The sequence below is a fragment of the Cryptosporidium sp. chipmunk genotype I genome (assembly GCF_004936735.1).
Source record: "Cryptosporidium sp. chipmunk genotype I strain 37763 chromosome Unknown contig_14, whole genome shotgun sequence".
NCBI classification, from domain to species: domain Eukaryota; phylum Apicomplexa; class Conoidasida; order Eucoccidiorida; family Cryptosporidiidae; genus Cryptosporidium; species Cryptosporidium sp. chipmunk genotype I.
In genome coordinates, this window is record NW_027125584.1 from 81,446 (window position 1) to 97,795 (window position 16,350).

Consider the following 16,350-nt stretch of genomic DNA (forward strand, 5'->3'; position numbering starts at 1 on the left):
TCAGTTAGACTCCAATCTAAAACAGGTAAAATCTTTATATTGCTTTTATCATCCAAATTTCAACCTTCTTTCACTTCATAAATTCATTCTTTAAATTTTAACCTCCATATTATTTGCATGTTTTCTCTGACTCATTCGGCCTTTCAAAATTCCAAGGTTTGGCGGGAAATTTCAAGTCAGTTTTTACAAGAAATAAATTAAGGCAAAGAAGAGAAAATATAAATACTACCATAGAAGATTACTAGAAGTCAAGAATCACTGTTGGATATTAAGATATGAAAGCGGAGAAGTAGGGTACAGGAGTTAAGATGACAAAAAGGAGACAATTTAGCCAATCAAATGATGAATCCACATTAGTAGAAAGTGACAAGGATTTGGAGTCAATGTACTCAATTAGCAATTTCGACAATATTCTATTGGCTTGGGATTTTTTCCAAGATATTAAGGAAGAAGTATTTGGGATGGAGAGGCCGGAGATCGTCAACTCATTTGACATTTCCGGAGAGACTTGCAAAGTTAGAGATAACCCAACAAGGTTTGCTACTTCCAAGGAGTATTTGGATTATTTTTTTCCACTTTTTTTGTTAGAGTGCCAACAATCTATCCAAAGAGCCAAACAAATAGAGATGAGCGACTTTGACACTTTTTCACTCAAGGATATTAGAGCAAATAATTCAAATAAGATGGATGAGTCAAATTTTCTGACTTTGGTATTTGAAAGAAGAAGGGCTGATGAGTTAATATACTTTTCTCCGCAAGATTTAGTTCTGATTATATTTGACCCTGAGTTTAAGTCAGATGGGTTTGACGATAATTTAAAACACGTAATAGGGGTAGTTCAAGGTTCAAATTCGAATGGGAGAATAACTATAACAGTCTTAAATCCTAATTACTATGTTGATGATAAAACTATGAAGAGAAAGTTGGCATCTTTTACCAGCCCAGAGAGGTCGGTTTCGAGGATGAGGTTCTTTAGTGATTCTTTGGGAAATAAGGAGTTTGGACCAGATGCTGCAAATGCCTTGTCACCAAACTCCTCTCAAATTTGGTATTTGTCAAGAATAACCTCATTTTCGACCAACTATAGAGAGCTTAGTGGCTTATTTTCACTTCCAGATCTCTTATTGAAGGATGACCTTCTTTGTAGAAGCATGAAATGTAAGCACATCATGAAGATCCCCACTTTATTGCACGAAAAGTTGAAAGAAAAGTATAATCCTTCCCAAATGAGCGCATTGAACGAGTGCCTTAAATACAGTGGAATAAGCCTTATTCAAGGCCCCCCTGGGACCGGTAAAACCACCACAATTATTGGAATAATTAGTGCCCTCTTATCATCAACATTTGAAGTTAAGAACGCTTCGGACTATAGTGATGAGGAAAATATTGAAGCTAAGAAAAGGAAATCTGATGAAGAAAATATTCCAGAAATATACACACAAATTCTTAGAGCTAAGCCCTGGTGCTACGATCCAGATTACGTACCTTGGTATGACTCAGAAATGAAGAATCTTAGGATTTCCAGGCATAACAAAGTTGAAATCAAAAAGGTAACTTTGGATACTAGCAGTAGAAAAATGGGACCTCGTAAATTACTTGTTTGTGCTCCTTCTAATGCTGCAATTGACGCAATTGTCAGAAAATTAGTCAGAAATTCCGTAACGGGGGAGGGCGGCATATTAGACAATACCGGTAACTATTATTCCCCCACATTAGTTAGGGCGGGTCCAAATTTTCACCCAGATTTACATGACTTGAGTTTGGAGTACAAGTTACAACAAAGGCTGCAAAGAAATGGGTTTGATGCAAAGAACTGCAAGCAAGAAGTACGTCAACAAACTCAGTGGAAGATTTTACAGGAGTCCCAGATTGTCTGCGCAACTCTCTCAGTATGTGGGAGTAAGGAGTTAATTTCAATACTAAATCAGAATGGCAGAATACAGGCGGTAGGAGGCGGGGATAGGAATGCATTGTCATTTGATACTGTTATAATTGATGAAGCTTCTCAGGGAGTGGAACTATCTACTTTGATTCCATTGAAGCTTGGGTGCAAGAGATTGATATTAGTTGGAGATCCAAAGCAGCTTCCAGCAACAGTACTTTCAAGACGAGCAATAGAACGAAAATACGACATTTCCCTTTTTCAAAGGCTTCAGATGAGTGGACAACACGTAGTAATGTTGAGTGTTCAGTACAGAATGCATCCACAGATTTCTGCCTTCCCCTCGAAGCATTTTTATGACGGAGAATTGCATGACTATAAGGAAATACTAAAGACGAGGGCTCCGGTTGTACCTTGGGAAGATGTTCCAATTTTTAAGCCTTTTACTTTCTTTTCAGTGAATTCAGAGGAGGAACAAGGAAAGTCGATTTCAAATCCAGTAGAGGCAGACTTTGTTTGCCAGATTTTGGAGCTATTGGGACTTATTCTATATGAGAGTCAAAGGAAGTTGTCAGAAAATACAAATTTGGGTGAATCTAATAGTAAGTGGTATGAAAGGATTGCAGTAATTTCCCCATACAATGAACAAGTTAAGATTATAAGGAAGAAAATTAAGGAGAAGTTCGGGCTGAGTCCTGAGACTATTTGCCCCGTTGATGTTTCAACTGTGGATGGTTTTCAAGGCCAGGAGAAGGATTTCATAGTATTTTCAGTTGTAAGATCTCAGTATATAGAAGAAGATACTTTGAACAATGCTTATAACAGGAGGACAAATGCAGGGTTTATTGCAGATAGAAGGCGTATAAATGTAGCTTTAACAAGAGCCAAACATAACTTGTGGATTGTGGGGAATAGTAGGTACCTTCTTGGAAATCCAGAATGGCGCAGTCTTTGGGATTATGCATGCAAGAGCAATTCTCAGTTTTCTGTAGATTTTAAGAGGATTGGGTCTATGGACAGTTATTTAAAACTTTGGCTATATGGGTTTCTACAACGTAATGAGTCTTGCAGAAATGCTCTTCGACAAGTAGTTCCAGAATTTATTCAAAATCTTACCTTAGACTGCTCAATTTTTGAGAAGAATAAGGAAGCCTTGAGTTCAGTTTCAGAAATAAAGGCAAAGGTGGATTCATCATTTTTTGTTGACCTTAAAGAAGATAGCCAAGGCTATGAATCCAAGAATAAGAGAGGCTCCAAAATTTTTCAGACTGAATCCAAACCTATTGAGATTGAGGAAAACGGAGTGGTTCGAAAATTCAGAAACGTCGACCTTGATCTTTTCTGTGATATTAATGAGTATGAATCCAGTAAAGATAAAGATCTCGAACCGGAGAATGCTGCTGCTGAGTAAGTAACCCATTTGTTTAATAATTAGATCTCTACTTTTTACTATAAATCTTCCTCTCCTTTGCTTTCAAAATTGCAACTAAAATAATTCTAATTTAGCTTTTATATTAAATTTATTATACTAGTTAGAATTGCTACTGGAATCTTTTCCCCTCCTTTCCTTCATCTCCAATTTTCCTTTATACCGGTGTTTGCATGCATTTCTATCTTCATTAAATTTTTATGTGGAAAGATTAATAAATGATATTATCCAGATGCAATAATGATAATTTAGAGAAAAGAGAAGTGTGCATCTAAATGCCGGTATAGGTTGATTCAAGATAATTTTGAAAAAATCTAATAAAAAAAAAAAAAGTTTTTCATGAAAAATTAGTCATCATTTGGAAGTCCAAAGTTATTATTGATTTCTTTTTCGGAGATTCCGGGCATTTTTTTTTTGATCCATTGTCTTAGGCTACAGATATTATCTTCCCAAATAGATAATTCTTGATTAGCACTTGCTAGGTTTTCATTCAAGATTTTGGGATTGTCTTTGATCGTGATATTGATATTATCTAGTCTAGTAGAAAGTTCTTTTTGTTCTTGTAGGATTTGATCTAATTCCTGAGTTCTTTTTTTCCTAAGTTGATTTTCGGGAGAATCGGTTTCTTTAGATTCTTTAATCATTTTTTCAAGAGACTTAATTTGGTCTTTGGAATCTTGGATCGAGTTTCTGTTATAAATAATAAAATCAAGTATAGTTTTGGTAATAAAATATGTAGATATATGATAATGATATAAGTATTAATGCAAATGTGAAATACTCAAATTTGAATTGTTAAACTTACTTGAGGTACTCCAACCTGTTTTCTTTGCTAAATTTTGCAGCACTTGGAAGAGCCCAGAAAATATTTAGAGATCCAATTTTATCACTTACAACCAAAGAATCATCTACAAGACTTTGCAGGACGTCTTTGACAGTTTGTTCAATAATTCCACATTTCTTTCCAAGTTTTTCTATTTCTTTCAAGTTAAAACATTCTTTCTATAATCGAGTTGTAAAAAGTAAAACGAATTTAATCCAATAAGTATATTCACTTTGATGGCTTTTCTGCTTAATTAACAAAATAATAAAACTTACTTTTTCATAAAGGGAGTTCAATAATCTAGAATCAGTCGGGAAACAAAAATTTGAGATACATAATTTTCACAAATTCTTTCATTCAAATATACATAGACTTACCTCGAGCGTTTCTCTTCCATAGAAACTCCTCTTTTAGACATTTTGAATATATTATATTAATCTGAATCACTTCTTTTAGTCTAAACTTAAATTAAAAAATAAATTTTATTTTATGAATATTTTATAATTTCATTCAGCAGAAATTCAAAAAAAAAATGACGTAATCTATTTGCATGCATGCAATAAATACCGGTATGGCATTTTCATCATACATGCAAACTTAAAGGCGGATATAAAAAAAAGAAAAAATAAGAGTTAAAATATCAAATAAAGTCAATATATACTTTCAAAATAGATTTTAAAGTTTAGACGTTAGTTACTTCCACTAGCTTGCCTTTTTTCAAACTCCTGTAACTCATGGTGTAGTTGTTTAATAAACTCATCATCCACATCTTCATCGTCCCATCCTGAAATAACAAAAATGATATATAAATTAGTTTTTTTCACATTTGAATAAATTTACAATTAAAATAAAAAGTAATCTTACCTGTTGCATCCCAGTTTTCATCCCATTCTCCAACATCTGGATCGATCTGAGTCTCAATATTGTCTATAGCAAAGATAATATAAGTCTATAAGAACTGAATAGAGACCTACAAAGGGTTTTATAAGCAATTCTTGCTGTATTGTTTCGTCATAAGCCTTTTTGTCTCCATTAGTTAAAGAATTTACCTACCTAAATCGTCGAACTCTTCAAGCTCATCATCTATTTCATCAATAAATGAATTAATGTTATCGTTTCTGGTTTCCTCATTGGATTCCATTCTGAAAATTTGTTATCTTCTAATCCAATATGTATATATATTCCTGTAGAGATATCTTTTATTAATATTAATAATAAAATAATATTATTATTGCAAAAATTTATTCTGGAGGGGGCGGACAGCTCAGAATTTTATCCTCAATTATAATAGGGATAAAATTTAAGCATAGTTTTAATGTATACAAGTGTGGTGTAATGTTAAAATTATTTCTACCAGCTAAAAGATAAGCATATACAGGGTGAAAAGTACAAGATTTGAAAGAGATTCACAAACAAGCGTTTCAGTAACTAACTAAATTCGTATAAAATAAACAAAAGAATTAGTAATCTTGCATGCCATATTTAACTTTTTTTCTTGATTAATTGATTGAATTTCTTTTACCCTCCGTTTACCCCCCACATACCCAAACCAAAACGACCGCCAAATATGGGCGCCAAATACGAGACAAATATATGTTTGACATTAAAAGAGATGAAAAGCAAAGTAAAAGGGTAATAGTTGTAAATTAATAAATAAAAAACAAGGTAATTGATTGCATTGGACTGCGTGTCTCTTTAAATAATTAGAAAAAAATAAATTTGTAGTTTAAAGTCAAGTAATAATCAGAATTCCCCAAATAATAGGTTTATACGCGGAAACGGCAGAAAACAAGAATTCCAAGTCCGGTTTTTAATATATAAATACCATTAATAATAATTGGAATATAACACTTAGACTTTGAAGAACAAGAAGCTTGAAATTATTATATTTAGTGGTTTGAAAGAATGACATTGTACGAGACAGCAGCTCCAAGAGTAATTAAGACAGCTAAGGATGTTCCTGCTGGAATCTTGATTGAGAAGTTTGCTCAGCAATTAAAGAAGGGTGGCAAGATGGCAATACCAGAATGGATTGACCACGTTAAAACCGCTTCATCAAAGGAGTTACCACCACAAAACCCAGATTGGCTCTACATTCGTGCTGCTTCAATTTTAAGACACTTATATGTCAGACCTAATGTTGGTGTTGGTGCTCTTTCTAAGTTCTATGGTAGGAAACAGCGTAATGGAACAGCTAGAAACCATTCAGCTGTTGCTTCTCGTGGAATTATTCGCTACTGCTTAATTCAGCTACAATCTCTTGGTTTAGTAGAATTCAATCCAAATACAGGTACCCGTAGACTTTCTCCACAGGGTCAACGTGAGCTTGACTCCATTGCTAGACAATGCAAAGCATAAGCCAGAGAATTTTTTCCTTCTCACATTTTAGAGAGGGGATAATTATTTTAAATATGAAATCTACTTTAAATCTTATTAAGATAAACTTTTTGAGGTGAAACACCGTTATTTATCTTTCTAGTTTTATTGTATTTTATTACTAGCAATTAATTTTTAGTAAATCGTGCAACTGTTCGCACTATTTGTCTGTCAATCGCAGCTGTGTTACTTGCTCCGGGAGGCGAACAATAGAGAGTGGGGGAGATGTGGGAGCAGGGGGGGAGGGAGTAGGAGAGAGCAGAGAGGTGGGGGCATGTACATGTATATATATATATATATTTATGGGCTTAAGGCGGACTCTCTGTGAATATAAGGTTCGTAGAATCCACAGAATTAAGCCGATGCCTAAACCGTATGGTTCTAATAAAATTACCAAATAATTCTCGGCCAACCACTGCTTTTTAAACTAATAAGTTTCGTCAAGTCAATTGTAATATAGTTCCAAACCCATTCCATCCTTTATTTCGTAATCTTCCAAAGTAATATGATCTTTGTAAACGTTGTACCATTTCTGAATTCTTATTTTGTCCCATCTCGTTCCTATTGAAATGTTAATAGGAATAAATATTAGACATTGATAACTAGTAAAATGATTCTAAATTTTTAAAACTTTGACATAGAAAGTACCATATAGAGGCACGAAATAGAATCATCTCATAATAATCAACCAAACTTACCTGTAAATTCAGCAACAAGTTTCTTCAAATCTCCAATTGTATCATCCGGGTTACACTTAACCCTAATCTTCTTCCCCAGTCGATCATTCAGAACCACCTCAATCATCGGAGAAGATCAAATCAAATAGGAAGAAAAATAGATTTTTTCCAACCGATAAATTTAGTATTTTTGACCAACTTTCGAATTTTTGCTTTTTTTTTCCTATTTTTTAAAAAAATTTTAACACGACGTGTCTCTTGCAAATCGCCTATACCGGCATTCATGCAAAAATATTTGTACATGCAAAAAAAAAAAAGTTGCACATGTGGACAGTAAAGCAGAAAAGTATAATTATTGGGACTCACCCGTCATAATCTACCAAAACTAGTAATAAAAAAAATTTTATGTGTTTTTTTTTTTGCAGTAAAGGTCACAATTCCAGTTTGGCAGAAGGAGCAGTGCCAGAGTAATGAGAACAAGCAACAACCTCAATACGCTTTGAAGTTCTTCCAGAGTACGAACCGAGCTGCTCAATCTTGGTGAGTGTGAGCTTGCTCTCCTCATCAACCAATCTTCCGAAGACTACGTGCTTCCCATCAAGATGGGGAGTGGGGATGAAAGTGATGAAGAATTGAGAACCATTGGTATTGGGACCTCTATTGGCCATTGAGATTACATGAGACTCATGGATAAATGTGAAGTTCTCATCTTCGAAGAAACTGCCATATATACTCTTTCCGCCAGTTCCATTTCCATTGGTAAAATCGCCACCTTGAGCCATAAAACCTGGAATAACTCTGTGGAAGATACTTCCAATATAACTCATTTCTTTACCTTCTTTGTCCTTCATTCCCCCAATGCAAAGGGAATAGAAGTTATTAGCAGTTTTTGGAGTTTCCTCACCAAAAAGGCCAATTCTTAATTTGCTCTTTTCATTATCAATAGAGACTGTGAGCTCAACAACTACTGAGGGAGTTACTGTGCTTGGACGAACACCTTTCTCTGCAAAAACCGAGACAATAAGTCCGAATAACAATGTAATGGAGGCAAAGATAAATCTCATTTTAAAGATAATATTAGTGGAATTTGCTAACAGTAATATTTATATTTCAGATTGCACCTTCAAGCCAAATTACAAAAATTGGATTTGTACTTAATTTCAATAAGAAATTCAGTAAACCCAAATTTAATTATAATCTAGAGTTTAAACAAGTTTTCGAGTAAATAATTTAACAAAACAATTTGAAAAGAAAAGCACCCCACAAAATTTATATATAATTTACTATAAATAATTAATTCATACAAAATATATGGTAACTTAAGTTGGCGCAAAAAGTTTTAAGATTAATTTGATTTGGTAAACAGCATATTGGCATTTATAATTTATTATAAGTCAGCATATTCAAAAGTGCCCATACACGCAACAAATAAAGTCTTTACATCCTTGGAAGAGGGGATTAGTTTCTACAAAAAATACATTAAGTTCCCCCCTACCCAAATTCAAAAATTGTAATAAGAAAACTCAAAGCGAAAACAAGTCATTTACTGTTTCTTTATATTCAACTTCCCCTCTTGTTCCATACATTCCTTTCCCCCACTAATACATTAACGAGCTTAAATTTAATAATATTTTAGTATCCTATACGTGTCGCGTTTAGGCGGGCTGTCTCGTAGTGCTAGAAAAATGGAGACAATAAAAGAGGTAATGGAGGAAAGTAAGAAAATATAGAGTAAGGTCTTTTTTTCCTTTTGTGTATTTAAGCGCAACGACAAGTTTTTTTCATAAGTAAAAAAAACATAAAAAAGCAGAGGTTTTTTTTTTCAGATAAAAACCTGTTGGATATTACAAGTTCAAGGTAATTTGTAATATTTTCTTTTCTTTGAGATTGATTAATTAAGATGACGAACAGTGAGCAAAATCCTGCTTCAGAGGAGGCCGTCCAGGTGGCTTCAACTGGCGAAATTGAGAGTAACTATGATGAAATTGTGGAATGTTTTGAGGCCTTAAATTTAGAAGGTGATTTGTTGAGAGGTATTTTTGCTTATGGTTTCGAAAAGCCATCAGCAATTCAACAGAGAGGGATTAAACCAATTTTGGATGGATATGACACAATAGGACAAGCTCAATCCGGTACTGGTAAGACAGCAACCTTCGTTATTGCAGCTCTCCAGAAGATTGATTATTCACTAAACGCTTGTCAAGTACTTTTACTTGCTCCAACTCGTGAGTTGGCTCAACAGATTCAGAAGGTAGCTTTAGCATTGGGAGATTATTGTGAACTTAGATGCCATGCCTGTGTTGGTGGTACTTCAGTTAGAGATGATATGAATAAATTAAAGAGTGGTGTTCATATGGTTGTTGGAACTCCCGGTAGAGTCTTTGATATGCTTGATAAGGGTTACTTGAGGGTTGACAACCTTAAGCTTTTCATATTAGATGAGGCAGATGAGATGTTAAGCAGAGGTTTTAAGGTTCAGATTCATGATATCTTCAAGAAGCTTCCTCAAGATGTACAGGTAGCTTTATTCTCAGCCACAATGCCAAATGAGATTTTACATCTCACAACACAGTTTATGAGAGATCCAAAGCGTATTTTAGTAAAACAAGAGGAGCTCACTTTGGAAGGTATTCGTCAGTTTTATGTTGGTGTTGAAAAGGATGAATGGAAGATGGATACTTTGATCGACTTATACGAGACTCTTACAATTGTCCAGGCAATTATCTATTGTAACACAAGAAGACGAGTTGACCAGCTCACAAAACAAATGAGAGAGAGGGATTTTACATGTTCATCAATGCACGGAGATATGGACCAAAAGGACCGTGAAGTCATTATGAGACAATTCAGATCGGGTTCATCTCGTGTTTTAATTACAACAGATTTACTAGCAAGAGGTATCGATGTTCAGCAAGTTTCTCTTGTAATTAACTATGATTTGCCTGTCTCACCAGAAACTTATATTCACAGAATTGGTAGATCCGGACGTTTCGGTAAAAAGGGTGTTTCAATTAATTTCGTTACCGACGACGACATTGTCTGTTTGAGAGATATTGAGAGACATTATAATACTCAGATCGAGGAGATGCCAATGGGTATCACTGATATTCTCCAATAAGCCATTATTTACTTAAGTAGTAGTAAACTTTACTTGCTTGATTTCTTAACTTCATCTTTAATTTTCCTCTTAGCGTCCTTGCTTCCTTTGTATTTTCCAAAACCTAAACCTTGGGCCGTCCAAAACCCTAAAATCTTGGGGCCCCAACGCTTATCCGTTGGCCCACTAGTTCGTCTGCTGATTTCTCTGTTCTGCTCTGCTTTGTATTCTCTATGCTCCACCCCCCACCACTCTCTTTAGCTCCCGATCTACTTTACACGTCAGTTATCTGTCGGAGATTACATGTGGATGCATGCATGCATGCATCCACGTAATAAAATTCGTAATAATTGAAAATACAAAAAAAGCAAGGAACTAATAGATAAAAGTTTCTTTTTTTTTTAAAAATTTATTCTAAAGAAGCGTCATACACATGATTTGTAACTAGTAGTAAGTAATTAGAATTAATATAAGTAGATAAACAATAAAAAAAAATACAATTTAACTATATGAATATAAGGTCGGAATCCACTCTTGTTTGTACTTGTCTCCTCGAGAGAGGGAGAGGAACCAAAAGTTTTCTTGTAACAGTTAGCCAGCCATCAGTAAGTCTTCATTTCCCTCGTTAGATTTACCTTTTAAATAACTTTTTTCTTCTTAATTAAGTCTTTCACAATTCGGTAGGTGTTTTCAGCTGATGGTCTGAATTCAGGGTCTTGATAGGTCATTGATCTAAGTAAAGGAATCCAGGCGTCATGGTTTTTCATAATGCAAACAGGAACTACTCCTTTACTTCTAAAGCTATCTAGAACGTGGATTCTTTCCATAGCCGTAGTGAATCTTGGACAAAGGAGCTCAAGAAGGATAAGGGCTGCAGAATATATATCTGCCTTCTCGTTACAAAGTGCTCCACCTTCTGGAGCAGTGTACCCAGGAGTACCAATTACTTGCCCACGCACACTCATTTGAGAGTCCAATCTCGAAAGATGACTATTCAACTGAGCTTCCATTTGATTCCGTTTTTTTCTTTCATCCATAAATCTATTCAAGTCGTTATTAACTGCCACTCTGTTGTTTTCAAGCTTATGAGAAGGAGTACAAGAGGAAACCGATTGAGAAACTAATTGGGAGTCACCAATTAAGTTACTGTTGTCATTGTTAGTCTTAGAATCTCCGTCAAACATTAATCTAGCTAGTCCAAAATCACCAATTTTTATCTGGAGGGAGTCTGGGTTCACAAAAATGTTCTCTGGTTTCAAATCTCGATGAACTATTCCCTTCTCGTGAATGTCTCTAATGCCCTTAATAATCTGCTTGAACATATTAAGCTCCACATCAGTTCCACCATATTCGGTACTTCTACTTGGGTCTCCAAGCCAAGATCGTAAAGTTACTCCAATGCAGAGCTCCATCTGTATCATCATAATTACCTCGTAAATTGGATCGTTCTCCTTACGATTTGCTGGAGAAAGGTATACAAGGGATCTATGATGGTGGTTATGGTTGTTATTATTGTTAAAGCTCTTATTATTGTCAGTTATGGAGGATATTGAGCTGACTTGTTGGAAATTTCCAGAAGATGATATTACAAAAAGTTCGTGATTGTTTTGAGTATTGGTGGAAATAGTTCTAGTTCGGTAAAGTAATCCATTATCATTTGGTTGATTATGAGTATCGTCAATATATATATTTGGTATTTCTCCAATGTTCTGTTCCGGAGAAGATTCGTCAGGTCCAGGTTTCCCAAAAATCTGAGATTTTCCGTAAATTGTGTAATCTTCCCCTTGAGACTCATTCTCAAAAGCTATAAAGTTCAGATCCTGAGAATCATTCTCAAATCCGTCCTGGATAGAAGAGTTTGAAGCTAAACTTAGAGCTCCAAACCTCTCACTATATCCAATACTTAGTCCATCATCAGCCTGCAAACCCAAGCTCCGACCCCCATCTCGGTGCCCATCTCCATTCATTTGAGAGTTACCTTTAAAAGCAGATTCTTCTAAACCTCGGTCATTATCGTCACCATCTAGGTCAAAAGGAGCCCTGCTAAAGCAGGAGTCAGAGTTACTAAGTTGGGAGTATTTGTCGTTGTAGGAGTCGAACTCGACATACTGGTGCGCTTTTCGGCTCTTATGCGGAAACTCTAATGAGAAACGTCCTATACTGCCATTAGAAGAGGTTTCCATTAGCAGGTCCTCACCTTCCTGCGATATTTCATCAATAATGAAGCGCGCTCTGATTTTGTTTGGACCCTGATTCAGGGTCCCAAGGTAATCCTCAAGCTCCTTTTTTGAGCCTTTGTTTCGTTTTTTCCGATTACCAGGACTAGACTTACAATTCTTTTGTTTCTTTGCTGGCTTCTTAATCTCAACAACTTTGGGCTGAATAGATGAGTGAGATGCAGACTTAGAGCAGCCAAGACTATCAATCCCATCTACATAATTCTGTAAGGCCTCTGGTTCCTCGCACCACCAAGTATAATATCTTACAACGTGCTTACTCAGAGTGGTACGATTTGCAGTGATTTCCCTAAAATAGCGAATTCTAGTGATATCGTCGTTTGCTCCAATCCCTAATCTAAGGAACTTTATGGCATAGTAAGTACCCCTTTCCAACTTGTGCTCCACCTGGTAAACCTGACCGAACCCGCCACTTCCTATAAGCTTAACAATTTCAAAGTTCTTAGAGAACCGGCCATTATCAATACACCTGGAGAGTTCACAGCGAGGAGGAATATTGTAGAGAGAGGAGGACTTTGGCCCACTCGCTGTAGACTTTGGAGTGAAAGTATTTTGTCCTTCCTGGAGATTAATCGGAGTATTTGAGTTAGTTGCATTTAAATACACCTGCGCGCGCAATGGGGCGGCGCCAAGTTGGGCGGTAGTGCTGGAGCTGGTCAAGTCAATTGTAGGTTTGGAGTCATCTTCAAAGCTTGTTCTTGCTCCTAAGTTATCAAGATAATGGTTATACTTGGGGCTGTTGGATGTATTGTCATTTTTATAGTTGAGTGCCTTAAAGAAGGCATTTTTTGAGATTCCGATAAAGTTTGTACGCATATCGACCATAGAATAGCTTTTAGAGAGGCGCATGTACTTGTCAGCAGAGCTACGGGGGGCGGGAAAGTCAGTTTCTGTTTCTTCGGGATTGAAGGTAGTAGCATATGAGGATCCGAGAAACGAGTTTCGGAGGTTTCCGCTCTGTTGTTGATTACTGGGGCGTGTACTGGGTCTTCGTTTTGAGATTAATACAAAGAGCAGGACTATGTTGACTATGAAAAGTATGACTCCGGTAATCATGGCAAGGTGGTTTCTGTGATAGAAAATTGAGAGAGAAGATAGGATAGAGTTGTAGTCAGGCTCTGACTCCAACTCTAATCTAAGGGATTCTGATTTGGTTTCTGAGTTTCCAGTTTCTGTCTGGTTGTGGAAATTCTGCAAAGCATCCCTTCTCTCAGAAGGCTTAGACTGGTTACCTGGGAGAGGAAGCATAGGCCTGGAAACCAATCTGTTGGAGTTCACGACTATGGGAGTCAGGCCCTTGAGTTTGCTGCTAATAAGATGACTAATTTCAGAACTCGAAGGTTCAGATTTAGAATAAGCAAATTCATCGAGCAAAATGTTGTTATTAGCTCCAATTAGTGGACCAACAGCAGAGTTGGAGAAATTACGAAGACGGCTGACGTGTACCTGCTCAATGTAGTAGAAATTAGAAGGGAAATAAGGGAGAGATAGCCCCTCTTTTAGAATGAAGACTTTGGAAATGATGCTGTTAAATCCCAGTGAAACGTTTTTCAAGTATAAAGAGTTTCGTGAAGAGCCGAAGAAAATGGGAATTTCTTGATCTCTTTGGCTGGACTCCAATAGATGAAGATTCTGAATACTTTTAGAATATTTGTTATTGTTAATTCCACTGACGTCTGAGTACCTGATATCCCATTCCAACTTGTTTGTGGGAATACTTAAAGCAAGAATCTTCCAAGTTGTGACTCCAACTGCAATGCTAACTTGAACGTTTGGATTTAGAGATGCCTCTTGATCGTAAGCTTCACATTGTTGGGACGAAGCCGAGTTTGAAAGTATTCTTCCAGTAAATAGATCAACAGTTAATACGTCGGATGTTCTGGACCCAGTCAAATATAATCCGGGAAACAGGGAAGAGTGGAACGGACACCTTTCAACCAGATCTCCGATACTAATGCCTTCTATTGGTATAACTCCTCTTGGTAAGATAGATTTCTCAGAAAAGATGTTCTCGTAGGTGTTGTCTTGGCTATTATAAAAACCTTGAGCATTTTCAGAAGATGTCCCAAAAAAGATTTTACCTTGAAAAGAACAGTATAAACGGGTCGACTTAAAGTCTGATTCGTCGCTCCCTTGATCATGGAAAACCTTACTAGGGTAAAACGTTCCTGCTTCAAGGATCCTCCTCTTCCACAAAATCCTTCCGTTCTCTCCAATTGACCATAGAGTTCCATCTACGGTTAATACAAAGTAGATTTCTGGCAGGGTAATTCTATTAGACTCACCATTTCTGCCTGGCAAGTCTAAATCGCCAGCCTTAACAAGCAAGGAGAGAATTAGCTGAAGTACTAGCACTATTAATCCACATCTAACTAACATTCCCTTTGTTCCTGCATCTCTATATGAGACCTGCCTAATTCTCTTTCTAACTTTCATAAAAAAAGTTGCCCCAAGAACAATTTGTCCAATCAGTTCAAAGACTACATTAACTCTCTCATTCAGCTAAACCTTATTTGAGCCTCTCTATCCATATACTAATGTTTTAAAGGCCCTCTGTACCTTTAGCTATTTAGCTTCTTCTTATCTTCCAAACTGTTTAAAAAAATTTCAGAAGTGACTCCCTCAAAGAAAGTCTACGTGCTTATCTTCAATCTTCTATTAATACTTTCAACTTAATCCCGAAATTTGTCCTTTCAATTCTTTATTTTCTTCTACTTTTCCGAAGTAACTTGGCTATTTTCTTGTATATTAAACTTTTCCTCCGTGGCTTGCCCGCCTAAATGATCAGTTTTTAAAAAATTTATTGTTGTGCCACAACTTTAAATTTGAATTACTAAAGTTTACTTTGACGTAAAGTATAGGATTCTAGTTAAGACTATCAATTTGTTCTTTTCTGATAGACTCTTGATCTTAGTTTGATTATTCTCTAAGTTTTTCTTCTAAAAAAAACCTCATTTGGTATGATTGTTTCTATTTATACAAAAAGCTATATTAATTAGTCTAAGCTGGGAAATCTATCAAATTTTGTCAGCTTATTTTACTTACCGGCATTTGCATCTGTCCACTCTGCATGAAATAGCCGTTATTTGCATGTAAACCGGTATTCGGACTATTATTTCCAGAATTGCTGGTGGATATTGTTTTTTTTGACTCCTTATGCAAAAGCAATACTGCTAATTTATAAATTACATTGTAACTATCGCATCATAATTATCATTATTGTTCCACCTAAATTAGTAAACTAGTTATGGTTAAATGTGAATTTAGAAGTTGGGCCTTAATGAGGGCTTGCTCCTAAAGTCATAGTATCCAACAAAAACTTCTGAAGAAAATTCAAACTTTTTTGTCTGAAGTCGCGCTATTTTTTTTTTTTTTTAAAGGATCTGTAGACTAGCTTAGATTTTTCAAATACTATTCATTGTTAGCAAAGCCAAAGTAATAATACAACACACCCCAGAGTACACTCACTAAAGATTACAAAGCATCAAATTAATACAAAAATCTGTGAATATAACTATTGTGTTGATATCATTCATTGGATACCTATTCAGAATATTTAAAAGATTCCTAATCAAATTTACATTTTACTTTCAATTAAGAATAACTTATAATTTACCTTCGCTCACTCACGTGGGCTGTCTTAGCTCAGCACGGTAGAGCGCCAGCCTTTTAAGCTGGTGGTCATGGGTTCGATCCCCATAGACAGCGTTTTTACCATGTCTATGGGAATGCTTCCCGCCTTGTCTCTTGTGTTTACGTTTTGCAAATAAATACTAGAAGTTAAAAGTAAATACGGATAGTCTAAATTGACAAACTAGAGCCATTACTA

At 35.8% G+C, this 16,350-nt stretch overlaps 7 protein-coding genes across 7 annotated transcripts; 3 read left to right on the forward strand and 4 right to left on the reverse strand.

Moving 5' to 3' along the window:
* Positions 1 to 308: 308 nt before the first annotated feature.
* On the forward strand, positions 309 to 3,293 carry ELE39_000782 (sen1p NAM7 like superfamily I RNA helicase; the record flags this gene model as incomplete). Its single annotated transcript, XM_067343822.1, has 1 exon — positions 309 to 3,293. The coding sequence occupies one exon, from the start codon at positions 309 to 311 to the stop codon at positions 3,291 to 3,293; it is 2,985 nt and encodes a 994-aa protein (XP_067202541.1).
* A 365-nt stretch (positions 3,294 to 3,658) lies between these two features.
* ELE39_000793 (Mnd1 family) lies at positions 3,659 to 4,552 on the reverse strand (the record flags this gene model as incomplete). The annotated part of the gene is made up of 4 exons (XM_067343833.1): positions 3,659 to 4,001; positions 4,117 to 4,313; positions 4,410 to 4,434; positions 4,512 to 4,552. 4 exons carry the CDS (start codon positions 4,550 to 4,552, stop codon positions 3,659 to 3,661), a joined length of 606 nt encoding a protein of 201 aa, XP_067202552.1.
* A 1,487-nt stretch (positions 4,553 to 6,039) lies between these two features.
* On the forward strand, positions 6,040 to 6,492 carry ELE39_000804 (40S ribosomal S19; the record flags this gene model as incomplete). Its single annotated transcript, XM_067343844.1, has 1 exon — positions 6,040 to 6,492. The coding sequence occupies one exon, from the start codon at positions 6,040 to 6,042 to the stop codon at positions 6,490 to 6,492; it is 453 nt and encodes a 150-aa protein (XP_067202563.1).
* A 463-nt stretch (positions 6,493 to 6,955) lies between these two features.
* On the reverse strand, positions 6,956 to 7,314 carry ELE39_000816 (ubiquitin 5; the record flags this gene model as incomplete). Its single annotated transcript, XM_067343856.1, has 2 exons — positions 6,956 to 7,071; positions 7,209 to 7,314. 2 exons carry the CDS (start codon positions 7,312 to 7,314, stop codon positions 6,956 to 6,958), a joined length of 222 nt encoding a protein of 73 aa, XP_067202575.1.
* Positions 7,315 to 7,618: 304 nt separating this feature from the next.
* ELE39_000827 (cyclophilin like peptidyl-prolyl cis-trans isomerase) lies at positions 7,619 to 8,251 on the reverse strand (the record flags this gene model as incomplete). The annotated part of the gene is made up of 1 exon (XM_067343867.1): positions 7,619 to 8,251. The coding sequence occupies one exon, from the start codon at positions 8,249 to 8,251 to the stop codon at positions 7,619 to 7,621; it is 633 nt and encodes a 210-aa protein (XP_067202586.1).
* An 836-nt stretch (positions 8,252 to 9,087) lies between these two features.
* Positions 9,088 to 10,305, forward strand: ELE39_000838 (eukaryotic initiation factor-4A; the record flags this gene model as incomplete). The annotated part of the gene is made up of 1 exon (XM_067343878.1): positions 9,088 to 10,305. One exon carries the CDS (start codon positions 9,088 to 9,090, stop codon positions 10,303 to 10,305), a length of 1,218 nt encoding a protein of 405 aa, XP_067202597.1.
* Positions 10,306 to 10,922: 617 nt separating this feature from the next.
* On the reverse strand, positions 10,923 to 14,957 carry ELE39_000844 (kinase domain; the record flags this gene model as incomplete). The annotated part of the gene is made up of 1 exon (XM_067343884.1): positions 10,923 to 14,957. One exon carries the CDS (start codon positions 14,955 to 14,957, stop codon positions 10,923 to 10,925), a length of 4,035 nt encoding a protein of 1,344 aa, XP_067202603.1.
* Positions 14,958 to 16,350: the final 1,393 nt, after the last annotated feature.